Source organism: Calypte anna, chromosome 20, assembly GCF_003957555.1.
Source record: "Calypte anna isolate BGI_N300 chromosome 20, bCalAnn1_v1.p, whole genome shotgun sequence".
Taxonomy (NCBI): domain Eukaryota; kingdom Metazoa; phylum Chordata; class Aves; order Apodiformes; family Trochilidae; genus Calypte; species Calypte anna.
This window is the reverse complement of record NC_044265.1, coordinates 12,192,119-12,217,047: the sequence shown is the minus strand read 5'-3', so window position 1 is coordinate 12,217,047 and position 24,929 is coordinate 12,192,119. Positions and strand designations below refer to the sequence as shown.

At 45.8% G+C, this 24,929-nt stretch overlaps 1 protein-coding gene across 1 annotated transcript in view; it reads right to left on the bottom strand.

The window, feature by feature from the left end:
- Positions 1 to 6,119: 6,119 nt before the first annotated feature.
- The window catches only part of NTSR1 (neurotensin receptor 1), a 43,319-nt gene continuing 24,509 nt past the window's right edge, over positions 6,120 to 24,929 (bottom strand). The window contains exons 2-4 of the mRNA XM_030463026.1: positions 16,348 to 16,549; positions 10,229 to 10,319; positions 6,120 to 7,488 (exon numbers count right to left, since the gene is read on the bottom strand). Of these exons, the coding sequence (XP_030318886.1) occupies positions 7,239 to 7,488; positions 10,229 to 10,319; positions 16,348 to 16,549 (543 nt within the window). The 3' untranslated portion in view covers positions 6,120 to 7,238. The remainder of the gene's footprint in view (positions 7,489 to 10,228; positions 10,320 to 16,347; positions 16,550 to 24,929) is intronic.

Here is a 24,929-nt window from a genome sequence, read left to right as displayed (position 1 = left end):
TGAACTGCTTCGTTTTTCCCGTGTTAAATGAGACTGAAAAAAAAAAAAAAAAAAAGGAAAAGCCTCAGAAAAGAGAAACAGAACTGGACTGGGTGACTTAAAAGCATAAACTCAGTTTATTTGCAGTTGCAAACTGATTTATACTGGTTGGGCACCTGGGACTTCAACCAGGCTCACAAATGCTCTACAAATTTCTATTTTCTTTCATTTGAAAAACTGATGGGTTTGTGTCTACCTGCCAGCCCTCTCTGGGGAGGATGCTCATTCTCTAGGCAAGGGAGTTAATCACTCTGTTTACCTTACTGTGCTGTCATCAGTGACCAGGTTAAAAATCCCTGAACCCTTTCCTTGTCCTAACCCAGATCAAGCCCTGAGGTTGGGCTCAAGTTCTGAGTCAGGAAACACCACTGGTTACACACAGGGCAGGGTCACAATAAATCTAATTTCATACTTGTGTTGATGGTAAAGGGGAATTCATCTTACCCCAGTTGCCAGACTGAAGGCAGTAAAAAAAAATGATTTAATGCAGTGATATGGAACTTTGTAAGCATTCAAGCTCTGTGTGGGAGCTGTGCTAAAGATTCTGTTGACAGTCTCAGCTGCTTTTCAAGTGGACAGACAACAGCACTGAAAATGTCAGGTGTCACAGCTTTCATTACAGCTCTCCGTGGCACTGCTGAGGTTATTCCCACCTAATGGGCTTTGTTGCTGCTTGGGTGTATTTTAAATTCCAAACACAATGCTTCACCTCCTCCTGCAACCTGTATGAAGCAGCCAGCAAGGATAACACCACCACCAGGAACACTTTGAAAGCTGCCAAGTGCCACGCCGAGGTTGTTGGTGTTGCTGAGAACCAGTGAGAAGCTGGTTTGAAATGGTTGAATGCTGGCATGTTGTGCTGATACATGTGTTAGGACAGAGGGTAAAATAGCTCAGGGACTACCTCCTGAATGAAGGGAAAGATGAATCAGAACTGACTGGGCTGGAAAGATTTTCAGCTCTCCAAGATTTGATGACACTTCTTGAGTGGGTCCCTTGAGTTCTCTGGAGCTCCCAGGACATGAGCACCCATGGAGGGAGGGAGGGAGCATGTTGGGTTAATAGTAATGTAGTAATGCTGTTAAATCTTGGTAATGCTGGCTGGGACATCTCAGTTGTGTTCATGTTGGGGTGCTGTGAAGGTAGAGGATGGCAGAAGTGGCTGAGGTCAGAGCAGCAAATCCACAAAAAAATGTGATTTCAGAGGTGGTGCAACCCCCATTCCAGTTATTCCATGTACCCACAGCATTAACCAGGCTGTGCAGCTGCTTTCCCTTCACCTGATTCTGGAAAAAAAAAACAAACCCAAGAATCTGACAAATGTCCCATGTAGCTTTGGGTGTTTATTTTTATTAAACACTCCCTTTGGGTGTTTATTTTTGGCAGGGAGATGAAGTGCAGAGATGTGTGACCTGCTGGGGGTACCTGCTCAGCCCCAAGACATTTATACAGAAAAAGTGATCCGTGGATGTTTTCATTGGAGATGACATTGTTAAGGAGTAGAGATGAGCTACAGAGTAATCAGACATCCTGACTAATTATGATGTGCTTCAGTGGGGCCTGAGGCTAAAAGCTGCATTGCACAAGTCCCCTTCCTACTGAGCATTTTCCAAAGACAGGAGAAAGGGAAAGGACAGGCAGAAGAAAAGAACAAAGACATCCCAGGCTAAGTAGCTCAGCCTTTCATGTGACTGAAGCTGATGCAATGGCAAAAGATGCTATATTCATATTTTCATATTTTATTGTTCATATTCTAATGCCCTTTCATTTTCATGCTGCATTTCAGCAAGCTGAGAGAGGGGGGAATGGTGCAGCCCAGGTGCTCACCAGAGGAGTTCTTTATTCCCTCCACACCTTTGCAGATTTCCCAGGCTATGTGTTCAGAATCCTTCCCTTATATATAAAAGTCCTCAAGAAGGAAACAATTCTGTTTTCTCTCTTCAATACCTATGGTCAGGGCTCAGTTGACCTGTCTGAAACTTTCCATCTCCATCCTTCCCCCTGGCCTTGGGCTGGTGGGGACTGGGCAGGCTGCTGCTTTCTCTTTTTCTGTTTTGGTTTTTTTTTTTTTCCTTAGGAAGCAACCCCAGCACTTTGGTTTGGCCACCCCTCAGCACTCAGGGCTGTGTCTGTTCAGGTGCTTGTGGAGGGGTTTGGCACTCGAGTACCCAAAGTTGTTTCATGCTCTGTTTCCTCCTGCACAGCCCCCAGAAGAGATGGAATAATAACGAGGATGCTCTGCCTTATTGCTTAAATACCCTCATGAATATACTCCAACCTCATCTACAGCTCAACCAAATTCAATAAGGCAGAGGAGGATTTAAAGACATCTTAAATAAATTAACTTCTGGGTGGATGTTTATTAAGTTTTAGGCAGCCATTTACTAAAATGTTGCATTTGTTTCAAAAGGCGCCTGAAATTTCCCTCCTGTGAGCTATGGAAATTACTTTTATAGCTGCAGTGAGAGGCAGGGGCCCAATTGAAAGCATCCCTCAAAGCTCCAGGCACAGTCCTGGTGCCTCCCTAAAGGAAAAAAAAAGAAATTAATTGATGGTCCCCAGCCTTTTCCTTTCCTTTGCACTGGTGGGGGCTGATGTGATGCTGGACTGTGGGACACTGGGTGGGAGGGTTGGATGGGAAGAGCTCTGCTTCCCAGGAATTTTGCTTTTTCCTAGAGCCAGCCCTGAGCTGGAGGAGTCAGGAGCAGAGGGCACCATGGGCAGGGGCTCTGCATATGCAGTGGAGACTCCACTTGGAGCATCCTGCCCTGCACAACCATCTCCTGCATCCAGAAAACAAGGGTATTGCTACACACTGAGGATTTTCCTTCCTGAAGACACCAGCTGCAGATCCTCAAGGCAGTGGACTCAAAAGATACCTTTTAGGAGAGCAGGGCTGAATGCCAAGGAAAAAGGATCCATGAAATAAATGATTGGATTCTTAAATAATTGATGGTGTAAAGGCAACAGAGGCTCCTGCTCTTCTCATCTACAAGCAGCACCAAAACTCTTCCAGAGAGGCAATGCACTTCAGCTGGGTTTTAGAAAATGGATTTTCTAGGCATGGATGATTCCAAATATTTAGATAGGTTGGTGGGATTGCAGTGGTTCAGACCCTGTGCCCATAAACAGGCAAAGCCACTGCTGCCACTTCAAGCATAACCAGCCCGAGCCTTAAATTTGGATATTTATTTCTTAGGATCAATAAATGAGAAAATAAAATAAAATTCCATACAGTACAAAGGCTATATCAGGAAGCAACCGTTTCATTGCAGTTTGATCAGTATCAATAATAGCATGTTACACTGATAGAGTGTTTCCCATTGATACACAAAAGGATTTCACACCCTTTTCCTTCCCTTTGTCACAGAAAATATCACAAAGGAGACGTTGAGACACTTTTAACATTCATTTTTTTTCCCATTGCGTGACAGGCCACAGAAAATAAAGCACATCAACAGTTTGTACTTCAGAAAAAAGAAGAATAATAACAAAAAGGTGCACTGTAAAAAAATAGTTGCCATAAATACAATATGTGCAGGGCTGTCAGGTGGCATGGCTGGGGAAGGACTCTTGACCACAAAGCCAGGACACAGCATCATGAAGTTTTGGATGAACAATTCCTGTTTGTCTATGAAAAAAAAATCCAGACTGTGGACAGAAGAATTTGTTGAGCTGGAATGTGAAGAACCAGACAGAGCTCTAGGCAGATACAGCTTTAAACAGCCACCAAACACCACAGCTGGGAAGGTACCAGATTAACACTCAAGGCATTGCAGAGGAAAGCTCCAGCACTCCCATTCCAGGGGATGTCCAGCCCTCTGGGAGGGCTGGCAGTGGTGGCACCCATGGGTGGTGGGCTCAGAGCTGCCCCATGAGCTGTCAACAGCATCAACATTGCTGTGGTTGGATGCTGGAAATGCAAAAATCCTGATTTTCTGTTTGCAACACATCCTGCTCAAGCTCCTCACCAGCTTCTCCATTGAGTTCTCTCCTTTAGGGGTGCAGCTGAAGTGAGGTCTTGTGCACTTTACCAAAAAAAACAACCCCAAGCTCAGCAAAATGTTCCAACACTGATGGGTGCTGAGATTTTGGGGAGAAACTCCTGCCTGGGAGAAAGGTCCAAATAGCCTATTGACTTTGGGATCTTGGTGGATTCAGGTGGCCCTGACAAGAGCACTGTGCTGAGAGACAAAACCTCAGGATGATCTCTGAAGAGCTCACTTGGTCCTCACTCTTTCAGCTGGGAATTTCTCTGGATCCATCTGGCAGTACTTCTCATCTGTGGCTTCAACAGATTTATTTTTTTTTCTTCAGTCAAAACAAACAATTCCAAACCCTTAGAGGAATTGCTGAGGAGGATGCTGCCCCAGCCCCTGCCCAGGGTCTGGACAAGGCAGGAATCAAGAGGACAGGAGGACACCTTGTGTCTAATGGCAAAAAGCTACTTATACCCAATCAGGTTCAAAGCTAAACCTTGCCAAGTTCAACCATTATTTAAAAGCATGGAAAGAGCCATTTTTCCAGGCTATACCAGGCAGTTTGTACCTTTTCCTTCCCTACCATGCTTTCCTACACAGAACTCAGGGTCTGGCAGAGAGCAATCCTCACTGCTTTGAGCTCTGGGGAACTAAAACCCCAGGTTGAATGTAGCAAAAGCAGGTGAGGGAGGGGAAAGAGGATGAAATCAGATTTATCTTCCACTTCTCAGCTCAAGCAGTCAGATTGGATCAGTGGAGGAGGCAGCTTTGAGCTGTGATCTCTGCTTAAGGCCATGGGCTCAGCTCTGCTCCTGTTGCAGGACCAGAGCTGTAGAAGCCAGCAAACCACTTGGATAAACCCCTCAAATAGCTCTCCAGGCTTCAAGCAGCCCAACAAACATTCAGGAAAGAGTTTTTGATGAGTTTGTTTTTACTCCAGCTTGTTCCTGTTTTCATGTCAAGCCAAAAATAACCCTGCCACTTTCTCTGAGCTGTGATCAAGTGTTCCGTGAGCTGCCAGTGGGTCTCAGTAAGGAAAACCTAAGCCAAGCATCTTCTGTGCAACAGCAATTTTTTTTTTCCTACAGTGTTTTCTAAGATAATCAAGCACATTTCAGCAGGTTGGTGTTGAACAAGAATATTAATAATGCTTAACATTTCCAAAGCAACACGCAGGGTGTTAAATCTTAATGAGACTCAGCAGCACAGTTCCAGCTTCTGTGGGAGGTTTCAGAAACCACCTCCCAACCCCTGACTTTATTTAGAGGGGCTGTTAAAAAATTTGGGTCCTCTCCAGAAACATTTCAAGTGTCTTGGCTGGGAGGCCAATGTTAAGTGTGTGGCATTCAGCCTCCTCTTCCTCTGCTCATTTTACCTGGAATTTCCCACAAGGTGATGTGTACAGGTCCTCTAGAACTTCTTCTTCCAACCTGCCCAAGCCATTTCTAACACACAAACTCTGGTCAGGTTTGCTGAGATTTCCTCTCAGAGAGAAGCCAGACTCCTTTTTGTTTATTTTTGGGTGTGCTGTCACCTGCTTTTCTTGCCAAAGAGGAGTCAGCTGTGCATGAGCAACCAAAGTGCTTTGTCAGATACAATCTCTGCCCTCTGCTTGGTACAACCAGGGCAAGGGACTAAAGAAGGCATGACAGGGCAGAGCCTGTGGTTTGGCTGAATCAGATGAAACCAAAGCCCCACTGATTTCTATTTTGAGCCCTTTCTTTTGGAGTGGTTCTGTAATAGGCATTAAAATAATCTCCCAACCCTGGCAGGTGTGGTTGGAGGTTGTGGCTGATGGTAGCCAGGACTGCCCTGGTTGTTAGCCAGGCTCTGAATGCCTCAGAAGCAGAAAGCTATCACAATTCACACCTCATTTGTGTTTCTTCCATGTCCTCAGCCCAGGAAGACCTAAACCACAAGTCCAGGCATTTGGAGTCCATGATCCTTATGGGTTCCATCCAACTTAAGATGATTCTGTGACCCCATGATACCACAGCTGGTACCCAGTGGATCAGTACCTGGTCTCATTTATTGTCTGATGCTTCACTGAGGCCAGAGATCCACATCTCCAGCATTAAGACTTCTGTCATGTACCAAGAGTGCTCATAAGTGACATGGGATTGACAAAGCCCAGAATGCTGAAAATTGAGCCAAGTGACACTTGTAGGTCACTGTGATAAAGAGGCAATTCCTGCTCTCCTGACAAAGTGTGATGTGAAAGGGGACACAAGGTCCCCACCAGCAAAATGAGATGCCAGCATCTGAAAATGCTGAGGAAACAAGTAAAACCAGAATAAGAATGGGAAAAATCTGAAGGTCCCACAGAACTGGGACAGGTTGCTCTCATCTCAGCAGCCTGGAGCTCTCATGAGCCTTGGGTTTTCTCACCTCTTCCTGCAGGCCAGCTCAGTGTTCTCCCTGGTGGACAAATAGGATTTAGCTGTATGGCAAAAGTAAATTTTTCCCTTTCTGTTTGTTTTCAGCACCCCAGCTGGGCACAATTTCTGCATTGCTGACTTTTCCAGAGACTCTGTTATTTGTTGGTGTTGCAGTAGCAATAGCAGTGAGAGAGGGGGGTCACTGGGCCAGGCACTATAAATGCCCTAAAGTGAAAGATGACCCATTCCCCCAGGCCACAGCCACCCCACTCTAGGTAAGGCATCATCTGTTGTTATTTAATTTTAAGGAGCCAGAGTGGCTCTGTTGAGCACCTAGGTCACATTAATCATCATTTAGATACATTTCTAAAATAACCACCTGGCTCCCTGAGTTTTCACTCCTCATTCCTTGAACATCCCATAGATGAGCACGTCCCTTCTCCAAACCCTTCCCTTTCTGGTCAGAACTGCTTTCTCCTCATCAGACTCTGTGCCACCACGAGAGGGGATCTCAGCCCTGGGATGTGAACGTGGCATCTCTGCATGGAGAAAAGGATGGGATGCAGTAGGATTTTGCTGAAGTTTAACACATTTTGGCTTCCCAGTTAACACCGTGCCTGGATTCACACCAGACTGGAGTTACAAAACGTGTAGACATCACTCACAAAGAGGCAAGGCCAATGCTTGAAAATAACCTCAAGGTTACTAGCAGGACGAAGCCTATTTCCCCCCACAACAATGACTTGGCTAAAGACATTTGTGTGATGTGAATTTGGAGACCATGAGGCCTCTCACAAGTTTTGACTCCACGATGAAATTCATTCCCCTTCCTCCTTTGGCTTCAGTATGTAGTTTCCCTCGTGACCTGGCTGGAAAACGTGTGGTTGCTGGAGATGCTGTTGGATTTCCTGGTGAAAGCCAAACGTTTCTTCTTCTTCCTCCATGGCAGGCACAGGATTGTGAGTGTGGAGAGGAAGATCTGTCTGAAGTTTGCAGACACCAGGTTGTAGAGGATGGGGTTGATTGCTGAGCTGACGTAGAAGAGGACGTTTGTCAGCATGTAGAAGTAGTGGTAGAAGTTGAAAAGGAAACTGGAAGAACAGATGAACATAAAAGTCTAAGCAGAGTGTGGAGAGCTGAAATAATTCAAAGGGTGAGATAAACATGAGCTGGTGGGTTTTTTTCAGCTAACTTTTCTTGGCTGGGGGACATGAGCTTAGGAATGGTGCATGAGCCACCAGGAAAATATTTATGTTTTTATCTGGGACTGGACAAGTGTAGGTCAAAGGGCTCTACAGAGCTCTTACCCCAATCCCTAGCAGTCAGAAGCTTATATATGCCCTGGGTCTGGATGTGAGAATCATCCCATGCATTCATTTTGCCTTTGAAAATAGACATGCTTGGAGCTGAGAAGCCAGATGGCAATTTGTTTCTGTGTCATGCATATACATTAACTTGACTTTTCTGGCTGCAGTTCTGGTCTACAGAGCTTGCAGAAGAGCCAAGTTCCAGGAGCAGATTCAGCTTTCTCCTTCTCCTCCCTGCACCAAGAGCTGCAGCACCCCATGCAATGGGGCTGTTCTGTCACCCGGGATAGCATCCTGGTTTGGGACATCCTCTGATGGTAGCATCCATGTGAGGTATTTCCTGATCACAACTGTAGTGATGAAAATGCTCTGTTTGTTTGCTTGTTTGCTTGGGTTTTTTGTCTTTTGGAAATCTCTTTCTTTGGGACAACAGAGATCAACAGCTTGGAGCTGGTAAAGTGTTTCTGAGCACCGTGGGTCTCATTTTCAGGAAGATGCTCCCCAGGATCATTTATCTGTGGGAACTTCAGACCTTTTTGTTAGTCTGAGCACTGCCTACCAGAAGATAAATTGAGGTGTGCTGGAGAACATCACCAATCCCTCCACACCCCCTCAGTGCTGCCGAGCACCACTCAGCCCATCCAGTTCCTCTGTGTAGCTGTGAAGAATTAATACAGCCAAAATGTTTCTTTTTCTGGGGCAGACACATGCATTTATAAATGAAGCCATCAAGTTGCTGTGAGGTCTTTATTAGCTCCCACACTGCTAGACCACCATTCATAATATGGCTGTGGATTCAGTGTTTTCCTAAAATTGCTCGTGGCTTTTGAAAGGAGGAAAAAAAACATGTGAATGGAGGCACAGTGCATAAATTCACACTAACTGCAGACAGACTTCTCTGCCCCTCAAAGGAAATGCAGTCATTCCAGAAATGATTGCTGCTTTAAGTGCTTTTCATATAGGAAAGCAAACAAGAAACAACAGTTTAGCCCAGTGTGTGCCTAGAGCTCTGTTCTCATGACAAGTTTGGGCTTTTACTACGCATGGATGTACAATTCCATTCAGTAGGCTGTTAGATCAGAAATTATTATTTTTCCTACTCAGAGCTTATGAATTTTTAATGTCTCCTGTTGCTTTTCTTTTTGGTATTGCAGATTATTTTTTTTCCTGTTCATTGCAGGAAACAGATCCAGTCCTGGAGAGATGTGACACCACAGAAGCAAGGACATGTTTTTAACTGAGCCCATCTCATGGCATCTCAGGCTATTTGGGTGAACATCCTCAGACACCATCAATGCTTAATTGTGTATTTAAAATTAATAATCAGTCCCATGGCTGCTTTGCTGAGGAACCTGACCTGACAGGGCAGAAAGGCCATGGAACAGCTCAGGTGTGTTCAGTGTGGGTGAGCAATTATCCCCAAATTTCTGAGAATCTGGACATTTTCTGGGCAGTGGCAACTGCTAGGATTTCAGTTTGATCCACAGCCTGCAAAACCTGTAAATAATCTGCCCCAGACCCAGTGTAATCTCTGCTGTCACTAAGGAAATGTGGTGCTGTAGAGCTGCTCCATCTTAGGGCCAGTGATTGATGTCTCCACCGTGGAGACAAAGATTCTCTTTGGGTGCACAACCCCCCTGTCCCTGTGTCACCTCATCAAGGGTGGTCAGAGGTGAATATCCATCACCTCTGTTACCATGGTCACAGCTCCAGGAGAAGGGGAGGGGTTGATGATGCATTTTGGATCAAGTTAATCCTTGCTTCACCCACCCCTGGAAGATGTAGATGAGTAAACTTGGTCTCTTCATTTCTTTGATAGAGAATCCAAACCAACAGGTTTTTTAACCCCTCTCATGGACAATCATAGAATCATAGAATCATAGAATTGGCTGGGTTGGAAGGGACCTCAGAGATCATCAAGTCCAACCCTTGATCCACCATTGCGATTGCTAGACCATGGCACTCAGTGCCACATCCAGGCTCTTTGGAAATATCTCCAGACACGGAGAATCCACTACTTCCCTGGGCAGCCCATTCCAATGCCTGATCACCCTCTCCAGAAAGAAATTCTTTCTAATCTCCAACCTAAACCTCCCCTGGCACAACTTGAGACCCTGCCCTCTTGTCTTGCTGAGAGTTGCCTGGGAAAAGAGCCCAACCCCCCCCTGGCTCCAACCTCCTTTCAGGGAGTTGTAGAGAGTGATGAGGTCTCCCCTGAGCCTCCTCTTCTCCAGCCTGAACACCCCCAGCTCCCTCAGCCTCTTCTCATAGGGTCTGTGCTCGAGTCCCTTCACAAGCCTGGTTGCCTCCTTTGGACCTGCTCCAGGACCTCAATCTCCTTCCTGAGCTGAGGGGCCCAGAACTGGACACAGGACTCAAGCTGTGGCCTCACCAGGGCTGAGCACAGGGGCAGAATCCCTTCCCTGGACCTGCTGGCCCAGATTCCCACCTCCATCCCTGGCTCCAGGCTGACCTCACCCCCTGTCCTGCTATGGGGGGAACTCATCCCCTGCTTAGGACTCACTCTGTCCAGTGACTGGAGGGGACATAGCAGAACATCAGCCTCCGGATGTGATAAGGGAGCCAGCAGACCACAAAAGCAATCACCACAGCACCTGCAAGGGATGAAAAAAAACAACAACTTTTACTTTTTTGTGATCAATTCTCAGACGAGGGTGAAAAGAGACCCGACTGTGCTGTGTTTATTGCCCTGAACCTTTTCCCCTAAAGCCTCACTTTGTTCTGCTATTGCCTTGGTGCCAAAAGATTAATAACCCCCAGGGCCAAGCTGCCTCCAAATGTCTGCAAGCCAGGCAGAGCAGCAATAAGCACAGGGGCAGTGGCACTATGAACACCCTGCAGATGAAGGACAGATTGCAGATTGCATTTGCATCTCTTCTCTGTGTCTCATGCCCTTGTGGCACTGGGTATTTTGTCCAAAATACCTGCAGGGACAATGTGTATTTTTCACCAGAATCCCATTAGTTTGGGATGTGGAGCCGTGGCCCCTGTCCCCATGATGCTGAGGGGTATTAAGCAACCTCAGGAACTGATTTCTGGTGCTTGTCCTTTTGTTCCACATTTCTACAACACCTGAGACAGTGACTACAAGAACTTTGGGTCTGGACATTTCCATAATAAAAATGATTAATTAAAGGGTAAGCAGAGAAAGATAATATGTTTGGTTGGGGCTTTTTTTTTCAGATTCCTGCTGCTGAGGGACATCAAGCAATGGAAAATGAAATCATAGAATCATAGAACTGGCTGGGTTGGAAGGGACCTCAGAGATCATCAAGTCCAACCCTTGATCCACTCCCCCCGTGGTTCCCAGCCCATGGCACTCAGTGCCACATCCAGGCTCTTTGGAAAGATCTCCAGACACGGAGAATCCACTACTTCCCTGGGCAGCCCATTCCAATGCCTGATCACCCTCTCCAGAAAGAAATTCTTTCGAATCTCCAACCTAAACCTCCCCTGGCACAACTTGAGACCCTGCCCTCTTGTCTTGCTGAGAGTTGCCTGGGAAAAGAGCCCAACCCCCCCCTGGCTCCAACCTCCTTTCAGGGAGTTGGAGAGAGTGATGAGGTCTCCCCTGAGCCTCCTCCAGCCTGAACACCCCCAGCTCCCTCAGCCTCTTTTCATAGGATCTGTGCTGGATCCCTTCCCCAGCCCAGTTGCCTCCTTTGGACCTGCTCCAGCACCTCAATCTCCTTCCTGAGCTGAGGGGCCCAGAACTGGACACAGGACTCGAGGTGCCACAGCTCTGAAGGGTACAAGTGCTGTTGATTATTTGTCAATCTAGCTTCAAATGTAGCTATATCAGGCAATTAAAGGGAAGATTTGTTTCCTTTTGTTTCCTTTTGCAATAGGTATTTCAGTGCCTTTATGAAATGATTCTGGCAGAATCCCAGCAGGAAATAAAGAGATCTCAGTTAAAACCTAACACAATAAAAGACAAGAAGAAAACCGAGGCGAAATTAAATAATTGCCTTAATTTTTTTTAACCCAAATTTTGCTCTACAGAGAATCAGGGCCACATCACTCTTGTCCTTTGTGTGACCTGGGAAGGGCTGGGAAGCAGCAGAGCTCTCACAGAGCTCCACACCCCCAGTGCAATGAGGATTTGGCACCTGGAGGCAAAAGCTGCTTTTCCTTTTGCCTTGGCAGCTGGAAATATTTATGTGGACATGTTCTAAACCCAGATGCTGTCATCCCACAGGGACTGTGCTGCAGCTCGTGGAGGAAATCTGCAGGAGATGTTTTTCCCTTGAAGAATGTGGTCCAGGAGGAGCAAACCTCTGGTCGTGGTTGCACCTCCCCATCACTTTTAATCAGCCAAGAGGCAGAGAGAAAACTTCAGTGATGTACTGAGGAGGGAAGTGGCTGTGCCCTGATTTTGTGGGTGTCACCACTAGCAAAGCCACTGCCTATTTTGGCCAGAAATTAAATAATTCCTGCTGCCCAGCTCGGTAGTCACAGCATTACTTCACCTCCATGTTCAATCTCTTTTATTAAAGACATAACTGAGTGTGGAGATGCTGATGTTCTTTTGGTACCAGCCTGCATGATGCACGAGAGCATCTTTCAGCTGCAAAAGTCATTTATTCAATAAAGTTTTAGGCAGCTGAAGGGAGAGGTTTTGGAAAGAGGGCTGGGAGGTCTGGTTTTATTCTCTTGTCCTAGTGAATTCATAATTTCAACCTGACTATTTTTTGGCTGTGTAATTGGTCACTGGATGGCTTGTAGCTCTTCAGACACCACCCAGAGAGTGAATTTGATCTGTGTCTGATCCTGCCCTGAGGAGCTTTGCTGGGACTTTGTTGGGGACAGCCCAGAAATGGCACAGGAGAAGCTGGGAGATCCACAGGACAGCTTGGACCAGGGAGAGCTGGATGCTGATTTCTCCTCCCAAAATTCCACGTGAAAGTTCAGATGTTAAACTCAGGCTTTCCTGATGCTAAAGGGGTTTTTCTAAACCTCACTTGGAGCTGCTCAGACTTTTTACTGGGGCTACAAACTGCCATGAATTTAGTTCCTTTCTTGCAAAAAGACACAATTCATTGGCAAGCCTGATGCTTTGAAATCATAGATATTAGGAAAGGCAACTGTTTAAGGAGCAGACTTTCAGGCTGATGGTCTTCTGTGTATGGTGGCTGCAAAGTATCAGCAATTTGGTACTCCTGATGGCAGGATGGATGCATTAAATCTCACAGTAATGTTTTCCTCTTCAAACAGATAGCTCTGACTTGGAATCTTGGTGGAAAGAAACAAAGGAGCCCTTCAAAATGTTTGTTCAAAAGGGAATTATTCATGCAGCCCACATGGATACTTTATTAATACTTGGCATTTGCCTAATATTAGTTGAAGAAATGCAGAGATCCCAAAATCATAATTTTAAAATTCTGAAATGCTGAGTAAAAAAATGTGGTTTGACTTCAGCTCCTAAAAAGCATCATATGGAGGCATCACCCAGCCAGCCACGGGAGGCTGAAGGAAATCCTTTTAATTAGTTAAACCTCTCTGAGTGCTTTATAATTGCTTTCACTAAGCAGCTTCTGTAAAGAAGTAAAAGCTACCTGGAAGTGCTCACATTTTAATAGGCTTAAGCAGCATCCACCCAGGGACACCTTGGCTTGGATGGGCCAATTCCTTCCTTCCTTCCTTCCTTCCTTCCTTCCTTCCTTCCTTCCTTCCTTCCTTCCTTCCTTCCTTCCTTCCTTCCTTCCTTCCTTCCTTCCTCAGCACCCAAGAAACTTCCCAGCACTACAACACAGCCAAGGAGTGATAACAAACACCACTGGAGATGGCTTCTAATTGCAGAACTGGAAGGAATATCAGCTGGATGCAATCCCATCTCAGTCCAGACGTTGCCATTATCCTCACAAAAAAGCTGGGAAGCTGCCAGCACCTCTGAATTTGGCTCCTCACACCTGGTGGATGCTGACAGCAGAGAGGGAATCACAATCAGCAATCACACAAGGCATTAAGGAGCTGGTTCCCAGGCAGGAGGGCTGATACCTTCCTTATTCCTCATCTCCCTAATTACTTCGTACAAGCCCAAAGTCAGACAGAGCCAAGAAAATGCATAAATGCTCTCAAAGAAGAGAAAACTGATGTTGTGGATGTGTCGGAGGAAGCTGTTAGCCTGACTGCTTTTAGCTCCTATTTTAATATAAATAAATACATGATCTCTGGAGGGAGGAAGGAAGAAAGGTGTTTGCTGTCCTGATCTCATCCAACTGCTCTGTGCACCAGGAACTGCAAAAACATCTTCTGAGCACTGGTTCTGAGACATGACACCTTTAAAATAAACTCAAGCTCTCTGTTCTTCAGACTGAAGTTCACTTTTGGAAACGGAAAATACTTTGACACCCATGAGGCTCTGATTTTATGCCAACAGTTTTATTAGTGTGCACAAGTGTAGTTTTTCTTTTCCCATCCTCTTCCATAAACTAACCCAGACTGTGTACAGGGTGTTGGCTGCCACGGATAAATCATCTGCAGCCTTAGTTAGTTTTTGCTGGTTTCCAGCAAAACCTGCTCAGAGGCAGGTTTGTGAAAAGAAAAAAGTTGCAAGGCAACAAAAGTAAATGGGAATCAAGCATCCCCTGGTAACCAAGTGCAGCTGAAAAGTGAAATGAAGCAGGATTTCACTCATCCTTGCTAGATAAAAAGACCTTTCTGCATGGTGTAGTGAGAGACAGATAAAATGATGGGGGGTTTCTTATTTTCTGGACATTCCTTAGCCCAGAAAGGGAACAAGTGGCCACTGTCTCAGTGTCTTTCAAGCAGGGAAGGGTGCTTCATCCTGCTGCTGGGCTGGCACTGCAGAGATTCACAGAACATCTGTGCCTGGCTGCCCATGGGGACCATTTCAGGCTCCAGATGGAAACCCTCACTTTCAGTAACTTCTCTCAGTTTTTGCAGTACATAACAAAAGAAAAAAAAAATTCCCGGAGAAAAAGAAAAAGAATAAAATTATGCTTATTGTTCAGAAAAAAAAAATAATAAAAAGGCTGCTTTTCAGTGGCTGGGAGGCAGCATGGAGCTGTCTGTGAGGGATCCTCTTCCAACACCACTGAGTGATGCTCAGGTGCAAATTGAGGTCTCCCTGTGATCATTTAGGAAGATCTCTCTCTTCTTGATGCTGGGAGTATACAATACTAATAAGACAGAGGGGGAGGTGTGAAATGTTGTAGCATGAGTGAGGAGAGGAAGCTTCTTGCTTCATGGCAGAGAGCAGAAGCATTAAGGAACAGGAGGAGATGGTTGGGAGCTGAGGGACTTGCATCCTTGTATGCTCAGTGCTTATCCCCCTGTGGGTGATGGTTAACCAGGGTGCAGAGACAACAAATAACCTCAGACCAACAAGATAATGACAAGGAATTGAATGTCTTCTGGGTTTTTCCTCTCCTTTTTCTCAGCAGGCACTTCCCAGTGCAGTGCTTTGCCCATGGGATGTATCCCTCGTGCAAAACAGCTGGAAAAATCTCAGGGAGGTTCTTGGTGCCTTCTCTAGGGATTTCTTTTCTTGTTGAAAATGTGGCCTGGGTCAAAGTCCTTTGGTTACCAAGAGCTTTGCCATGGAAATCACTGCTCAGGAAGATTTCTGCTACCAGCCTCTCACCATCTAAGGAGCAAGGACCCTTGTGGTGTATAACCAGGACCCACATACTTTATTAGATTTCTCTGGGTACTATTTTTGATCATCTTTTGCTTTATACTCTGTCAGTTTAAGCTACCATGTTCCTTGTTTTATTTTTTTTTTTCCAGCTTATTTAATTAAGCAGTACAGCTCAGTTCCTGGGTGAAGCATCTTTTATTTAACCTTTGTCTGAACCAAAGCTCTGCAGAAAAATAAAAGGAATAAAATGATATATCCAAGGCTTAAATTGCTGTTGGCAGAATCATTTAACTGCTGGACCAGCTCTGTGTTTTCAGAGAGTTTCTGTGGGTCAGCAGGTCTGAGTTTTAGCTGTGTCCATTACAGGGGACCTGCTCAAACCTAATTCCACACAACAAGTTTCATTTTAAAATTACACCAGTCCCTCAGTCACAATCAAAGCCTAAAATCAACACCAGGAGAAGGAGATGTGTTCAGGCCAGAGATGGCCAGAAGTAGAAATAGAAACAGGAAAGGTTGATGTTATCAAGTTCTCTCTGTTTCACAGAAATACATTTTTTCCTTAAATGTGAAGTTTTCCATTTACCAGCTTCTCCCTTGCTGAGCACAATTAATTAAATGGCACTCAAGAATTCTCCCTTTCTCTATATGATTTTTTCTCCCTTATCCTTTAAGGGAAGATTAAGATTCAGAAAAGTGACTCCGGGAGGAAAAGAAAAGAGTAGAAAACAGATGGTAAATTCCTCAGAAAACTCTTGGTGACTCGGCAAGGAATAGATGAAGAAGGAAAGACACCAAGTGAAGAAATAAATTTATCTCCCCAAATTCCAGACAAGGACTGAACAATTTACACCAATGCCAAAGCACCTGGGGGGCAATTCGGATTTCCCAGACGAGTTTCTTTACATTTCACTTGTGTCAGGGGGGAAAGCATTTACCAGTGGCAATTGAGGACTCTTGAAATCAGTTTTTTTGAGGCACCTGGGGCCAGTCCCATCCCCGGGGAGGTGAGTACTTACGTAGGACCCTGACTCCGTGCTTCAGGGCTTGGACACGGTTGGGTTCCATGGACATGCTGAGCATCGTCTGCTGCCCACCAATGGTGCAGACCTGGTTGTCCTGGGCTGCCTGCTTGAACATCACCAGGAGCTGGTTGGCAATGATGGTGTTGAGCACAGAGATGACAACCATGGGGAAGACGAAGGAGATGAAAGTGTTGACCTGCAAGGGGGGAGATATGGCACGGACAAGTGAGGAGAAGGACTACAGCACAGATCCTATGAGGAGAGGCTGAGGGAGCTGGGGGTGTTGAGGCTGGAGAAGAGGAGGCTCAGGGGAGACCTCATCACTCTCTCCAACTCCCTGAAAGGAGGTTGGAGCCAGGGGGGGGTTGGGCTCTTTTCCCAGGCAACTCTCAGCAAGACAAGAGGGCAGGGTCTCAAGTTGTGCCAGGGGAGGTTTAGGTTGGAGATGAGAAAGAATTTCTTTCTGGAGAGGGTGATCAGGCATTGGAATGGGCTGCCCAGGGAAGTAGTGGATTCTCCGTGTCTGGAGATCTTTCCAAAGAGCCTGGATGTGGCACTGAGTGCCATGGGCTGGGAACCACGGGGGGAGTGGATCAAGGGTTGGACTTGATGATCTCTGAGGTCCCTTCCAACCCAGCCAATTCTGATTCCATGATCCTATGAAGGAGCCAGGGAGCAGCTTGGAGTTTATTTCTCACACAGAAATCACCTTTCCCTTCCTCTTGCCCTGCTGGTTTGGGATTTTGAAGGCTTATGGCACAGCAGGGAAACAGAACCACCACTGACAGGCATCCATTCGTGTGGCTCAAGCCTCAAAAATGGGAAATTTATTCACATCCTATTGTGCTGTCTTCTACTTGGTTCAGTTCATTGCCAGAAATGTCCTGACTGATCTCTGCCATCCCAGACCCAGCAGGCTGCTCTTAGCTTTCATTATGCATGACTTGTAAATAAGAGGATGATATTGTAGTGTTTTCTTCATTATGAGCACTCCTTGCCATCTTTCTTAACTTGCTTTTTTTCCTGTGTGTGTGTGTTCTGTCTCTTCCCTGCAGATTTAATGACAGCCTTTTGTTATCTCACAATCAAATTATCCAATAAACTTTGTGTCTTAAAGGATTAAAATTGATTGGAGTAAACAAGTGGAAGTTGTAATGTTTTTAGTACAAATTATCCGATTACTCCAGTTTTGATAAAATTAAATGGAGGATCAAATTAAGCAGTGATTGAATCAAGAAGAAGTCACTGTGTGTGTCAAATGAAAGCAGGAAAAGCTTTGTGAGAGCCTTCTGTGCTGTCTAGACACCCTGCTGGAGCTGGGTTTATCAGCTGGAGCCCAGGAAAAGCAGAGGCACTGGGAGGATTCACTGGGGGATGGGGAGGGCTGGGGCTGAGCCTTCCCATGGGATGGTGGGAAGGGGTTTGGCTGCTCTGCTGGATGACTTGGATGGGCTCAGCACATCCCTGAGGTGGCTGCAGGGCAAGTCAAAAGCCCCTTGGGATTTTAGGATTTCCAAATGTTAACAAGAAGTAAACTGTGTTCTCCAAATCACAGTTTTATTAGAAAGGAGAGTGACAAAAAGATAAAACTGCTAAACCCAACAGGGACCTTTGCACTGGGGTAGGGTTAAAAAAAAAAAAGATAAAAAAAAAAAAAATAAATTAAAAAAAAACCCCAAAAAACCCCCAAAACTACCAAAGCCAACAGGGAACAAGGCAAGTTAACTTCTTCCTGAGCCAACCACTTATCTCACACCTCACTGCTATAAAATCCAGAAGCAGCCCAGCACCCCAGGGCACCCCCTGTCCCTCTGCAAAGCCAGGGAAGCCCCAGCTGCACCTGGGAGCTGCTCTGATGGGGATGTGGAAATGTCCCCTTCACACCCACCCAAAAGAACCATTGCCTTGGGGCACCCCCCTGTCTGGTCCAGATGTGTGACCTCTGTGTCCTGTAGGGATTCAAAGAGCCCAGAGGTGAAGGGAAAGGTGGAGAAGGAATCCAACCAGATCCCCAGGATGCTGCAGGGGATCCATCCAAGGAATAAGAAGTGCATGGAGAGGAGGGGCAGTGGCCATCAGAAGCACTTAAGTTGCTTCTTTGTACACTTGAGAAAGATGCAGCTCCTCTTCCAGGGGATACAGGCAGTGGTGGAGTTGCCAGAGTTTTCTTTGGATGGATCAAGTCCCTACAACTTTCTGCTCCAGAGCTCCAAGCCCTTAGCAGAAGAACCAGCTGGGTTTTGTCTCTTGAAGCCCATGTGGTGAGAACATAATTTCTCCTTTTTGCTCCTAAAATGACAGAGTTTCTCTGTGGAGGGCTGAAATTCCTAGATAAACCCCAAGCTGCTAATGATCTCCTTTGGTCACTAGATAGCAGTTTTCTAAGCTTCCAAAAGATACCACATCTCACAGCCTCTTGCAGATAAAGGATTTCTCTTTTGGAATCTCCTCAAAAGCTGCAGAGTAAGATCATTAAGCAATAGGGACCAGGTTCTCAGCTGCTACAAATGACCTGGTTTCACTCAGAGAGTAATTTCTGCTTGTAAAGGACTCACTTATTTAACCTTCACTACAGGTGTGAAATGACCTGCTCAGATTTCCCAGATCAGACAAAGAAAGGAGCCCTGTATTTCCTCATTAGTGCTTTTGGGGCTTTAGCTGCTGAATGCCCTTCTTGCCTGCTGCTGAACCTTATTTGCCCATCAGCCCAAAGAAATGCTTTGCTTTGGAAATGCTTCCCTCTGTCACCCTCAGGGTTTATTGGCTTCCACTCAAAGACTTTGCCCTGCCTACAAATGAGTTTTGCCTAATGTAATTAAGCAGAACTCTTTAGAAAGTCTTTTCAGAGCTTCCTTTAAAGCTTTGATTCATTTCATGCTTGTATTGTGAAGTTTTGGAAGAGCTTGGGCAATTATCTAGAATAGCATTTACTTTTCCTTTTATGAATTGGTATGGCAAAAGTGTGAAAATTGTATGTTTTCTATGAAAGGCTGTTCTTAAAAATTATTTCCATGACTTGAGTTGTTCCAAATCCCATGTAGTTAGAAAAAAAAATTAAAATAATTAAAAAAAAAATCAATATTTTCCTCAGAGGCAGAAGGTTTTAATTTGTGGAAAGGATTATTTGCAAACATAAGTTCTTGTGGACCATAAGGGCTAGAAAAAGGAATCCTCCTCCTCCTCCAAACCCTCTGCATTCTGTGTATTTTCCAGCAAGCTCCTTGTGCAATAACACTTCATTTCCAGGTGATTTTGAACACTGCTGGAGCTGATGCCTCAAACACTACTTCAAAGCCAGAGAAAAAGTTCCCACCTGCTTCCAGAGGTGACCTGGGATCCCAGGACTTTACATTCAAAGGTTTCCAGGAGGAGGAAGAATTGCCTAAATGTTTCATGATTTTTACAGCACTGAAACTCCTGACATCAATGGGAATAAAAGGGCTTTGGCTCTCAGTGAGCACCCAGGGGAGGCTTTGTATCTGGATATATCCTTACAGATTGCTCTGCCTCCCAGGAGGGAAGATTTAGACCATGGCCAGGTTCATCTTTGACCCCAAAGTCTCAGCCTTTCTGTTGGCTCACCATGGGAAGGAAAACTTTTGGGGCACTTCTGTGACCTCCTGCTGTTCTCAGGGTGTTTGGATGGAGGAGCAAAGTGCTCTGGGCATCTCTCAGCTCTGCCCAGGTGGGGTTCAGGCTGCTTCTCCTCTCCATCCAAATAGATCTTTTGGCACCACCATAAACCCAGCAGGTCCCAGGTTTTTGGGCAGCCCAAAGCTGAGCACAGAGATGTGCAGGGGAAGGTTTGGCACTGCCTGCTCTCCAGTGGGACCAAACACAACACCCAGCACTGCAAACCCTGTGGCTGTGCATTAAATCCTCATAAAAAAAGAAAATCCAGTGCTACAGTGGTTGTCATTGGCAGGAGGGAATGAATCAGTAACCCCACTGCTGGTGCTCCCACACTCACTGGAAAGCCATTCCAACACCAATCCTGGGGGTGGGATTTGGTCCTCAGGACCAAACTGTTTTTTGTCTCATCCAGAAACTTCTCTCCCAGCACTGAGACCCAAGTGAGTCCTCTTTGTGTCCACTGAGCAGGATAGTGATGCTGTGGGTGCCAGCTGTGGGGGTGCTCCTAGCAGAGATGTCTGCCTGACCTTGTCCCCATGAAGGTGTCCATGGCACAGCTGATCCCCCAAGGGATGCCAAGACATGGCAGGGACACTCAATTTTCATCCCAGCTTTCTCTTAGCCCTCTGTTGCCAAAGGTGGTTTTAATTATGGTTGAGACAGGAAGCATCAAAACTGTGCAGAGGTTTGCAAGAGCCAGAGAAAACCTAGAGCTGGGGCTTCCTGAAGAAGACACATGGAAATTTATGGAAATTAATTCACACTCCTGGAAGGGAAATAGGTGCAGTTATCAGGCTCCCTCAGCCAGCTCGACAAGCATCAGAATTTGCATGACAGCAGAGAATTCAGTGTGATGGGAGTGACACTGAAACAGGATCTGATGCTTTCAGAATCAGGAGCCTGGGAGAGACACAGGGAAAGGGACCAGAAAAACCAAACGACACAAAGGCTGAAGCCACTGCTTGGGTTTGTGACTCTCCCTAAACCTTTTTCATAGAAAACTGCTCCCCTGGCTCTGCTGAGCTCCATGCTGCTCTGCTTTGCTTTTGCCAAGTTGCCCCTCATGATTTGGCTGCTGTGGTTTCCCTGGGTTACCACTAAGAGCAGACACCAGCTCACTCACAGCAGTGATGAGGATGAACTCACATCTGCAAGCAGGGACTCCCCAGAGGCCTTAAGTAAGTCCTGTAAACCAGAAGTTTTATTCTTTCGTGCTCTAAGGTAGCTTCTGGAGGAACACAGACTCAGAAGGCACATTTGATTGGGGTTTTTTTTCACCCTTTCTGTAGAAGGAAGGAAAAGAGGGATGCCCGGACTCTTGCCTTATGTGTACCTGGAGGGGTGGAGGGTAAACATTACATATTCCAAGCTTTCACAGGTGACCTTCATTCCCAGCAAAACGCAGTCCCCTGGGCCACCTGGAGCCATCCAGCCTGTCCATGAACATTTTCAGGGACTGGGCAGCCACAGCATCCCTGGGTACCAGGGTCTCACCTTCCCCACAGCTCACCTGCCTGTTGGTGGGAAACCCTGGGGAACAGCTTTCCTCTCCTCTGCTGGGGAGGATTTCTCCTTGCAGGCTCCTCCAGCCCAGCCAACCCTTAAGGAAACACCTGGGGACACGGTGGAGAAACCCAAAAGGAGCTGACAAGAGTCAGGGGAAGAGATTTCTTTGCTGCTTTCCTGGGAGCGTTGATGGAGAGGAGGTCCTGAGGCTGCAGGGTTCAGTTCCTGGATTGGAGCAAAGGAATTAAACCCCAGAGCTGGGTTTGAAGCATCTACCACATTCTGGTTCACCTCCTTGCCAATGGAAATGGAGAGCAAATGATCCTCCCCTTGGCTGGGGAGGTTGTGTTGTCAGCACTGTCAATCAGAGCAGCACATCCTGCTCCACAAACATTCAGCTGCCAAAAAAAAATCCTCTCTGAAGCCATGTACTCTGCAAAATCACCAGTTAGTTCACTCAGGGGCTGGAACGAGCAATTTTGTAACCACCCAGTGGCTAATTTCAGCCTTTCAGGAATGTCACATTCCTGGATAGGGCAACCTGGAGAAGACAAAGCAGAAAGGGGAAAGACCCCCAGGTGCTGCCATGCCAGAGGCACTGGGCTATAGCATTTGTGTTTGATGTTCACAGGATGGAGCTGATGAAAAATACAAAGATTTTGGTTTTTTTTTTTTTTTCCCTTTAGATAAATTACCATCTAATTAAAGCTCATTGTTGTGCAGCTTCCCAGAGTTTCATGCCAGGGGTCCAGCAGTTATCAGCTCAATGCCATTGCTTGGATGCAGCAGGGCAGGAGAGGTTTGATTTTGGGAGTTGCTTGGAAGGCAAGAACAACCCCCACCTGGGACAGGGAGGGTTATGGAAGCCAAAAAACCTGCAGCCTAGCAAGGGAGTTGAGCTCTTCTGGAAATTTTTGAGGAATTGTACCAATTTCAGAGTGTATTAGCACTAGATTTCAGTAGAACAGTCTTGCCTCTCTCTGGTCTTTCATGTAATAAATATCTAATTTATATCTGCAGATTCAAGGACAAAGCTTGAAAGAGTAAGGGAGTGAGGGAATAAACTGAAGAATCTAAAATGCTCAACTGGACCTTATCTCAGATAAGTGCATCCTGGTGTGGGAACACAAATCCTTGAAAAACAGGAGAAGGGCCAAGTGAGTGCAGCTCTGGAGCTCTAGCAGCTTGCAGGAGCAGGAGCCTGGTCTTTAATCACTGCTGGTTTTAACTCAGGCAGGTTTGTTTTATGTTTAATTTCTGGTGGCTGTTGTCTGGAGCAGCCCTGACAGTGTGACACAGCCTGGGACACAGACTGGTGGTGACAGGGATGGGGCAGCCTCACTTGGCCCCTGCACCATGGTGCAATCAGATCCTGCATCCTGGTAGATAAAGTGACCCAAAGCACCCTGCCTGGACACACCAGGGGGCTTCAGCAGCTCAAGTGTCCCTTTTCTTGCCTCCTAACCAGGAACAGCACATGGACAGCTGATGGAGGGGATGGGACATCAGAGTCCATCATCATCTTCATGGCTGACCAAAGACAAGATGCCAAAATCCAACTAATATGTCCCAGAGGACTTGTTTGGATGGTGATGGGCAGGAACCCCTTGCAGGCTGGTGGTCCCCCCCACCTTGTGCTGCCAAAAACCAGACATGAACTCAGGGCTTCATTTGGCTCTGGTGCTGAGATCAGGAGGATCTATCTGCTTGAGCTCTGTTTTCATGAGCAGTGATGTTCTCCTGGTAATTCTCCTTCTCTCTCTGTCCCCATGGCCATCATGACACTGTGACCAGACACTGGAGATGGAGATATTAAGGATAACCCACACATAACATTTTCAGCCCTGTGTGGGGTCCCACACTGATGAACTATGATGGGAATGAAGAGCAGCTAATGATCTTGAGAAGTTAATCACATACTCTGCAGGAGTTAATCAGATAAGGAACAGATGGAAATAAATTGCATACTGACAACAACAAAAAAATTATAATCCATTGCATCTCTATGGCAAAATATTCCCCCAGGTTTCCCATTCATAAATCTCCCTCCATGGAGAAATCATTTGCTCATAAAAAACAACATCTGATGCAGAACAACTTAAATAAGTCTCCTGCTCACGATGGGGTTGGCAAAGATGTCAGAGGCTTGAGTAATGGTGGCATTCCTGAGCTTGGCTGGATACCTGAAGGGATCATTTAACCTCATTTTTATGCAGAGTAAAAATCCTGTGGCCTAAAGCATTTTCAGATTTATCATAAGCAACAGCAGAAAGGTATGAATCATACATAAGTGCTTGATATAAAGCTTCTTCCTCCTAGTTGTACACCAGGGTAATACCTCCATACCAAGTTCTCCGGGGACCTCAGAGCTCTTCATTATCTTGCTAAATGCCAGAAAACCATCAACATCATGAGTATTTATTAGAGGAAATCTCCTCCTCTTCTGATCTTTGGCACAAAGTCTCAAACCTGAGTGGCTCTCCTGATTCCAGCTGCCAAAGAGAGAGAAAAGCTGGGAAATTTCAGGGAACACTGGGGAGAATGGGGTGGAGAATGGGTAAATGGGAAGGTTTGAAGGTTTGCCACGTGGGCTGCAGAATAACTTGTTGGCATTGTATCCAGCATGAATATTCAGCTTTCTCACTCAATAAAACTGAAGGATGAAAGAAGGTTTGTTTAGAAAACTGAAAGAGTGAAATAGTTTAAAAAAAAATGTCTACCCCCAAAAAACCCCAAATCCTCACTAGGATTACACTTGATGATGATGATGATGAAGAAGGGGATTTGTATTTCTCAATCTCTGCTCTCCTGCCCCTGATTTAAGGACATCTGGAAGCTGAAAGGGAAGGTTCTGGCTTGGGATGGCTGTTGCCTCCTCATACCTGGTGACACAGTGACACAGTGACTCAGTGACAGAGCAGCTGTGATGCTTCTCCATCACCTCACTATTAACATGACAGCTTCAAATCTTCCCTCTTCCTCCTACAGGAAATCCTCCTTCTTGATTTCCTGAGACTGAGTACATTGAAATACAAGGTAAATTAATTAAATTTAACCAATTTTGCTTGCAAACAGGAATAAAGTCAGTATGTGTGCTGCCAGTTCACTGGCCTCAGCTTTGTTCCTCAGATCTAGTTATCCATAATCCTATTTAGGGCAATGGTTTTGGTTGAACAAAAACTCAGTGAATAATGTTCTTTTGAACATGCAGACCTTTGTTGCTATTTCCCCCTCACCCTTCCCAGCAGCTCTATTCTACCAAAGGGGAAAGAATATTTCAGCTTCAAATGACAAGTTAGAAATATGCTTTAAATAATTTACTGGTGGAGTTGGGTTTCAGTTCTCACCATCTCCTGGTGTCCTGGTTCCTACTTAGCTTCTGGCAAAGGGACATTGCCCATTGTCAATCACAATTTATTTCATTTTCTCCACTTCTG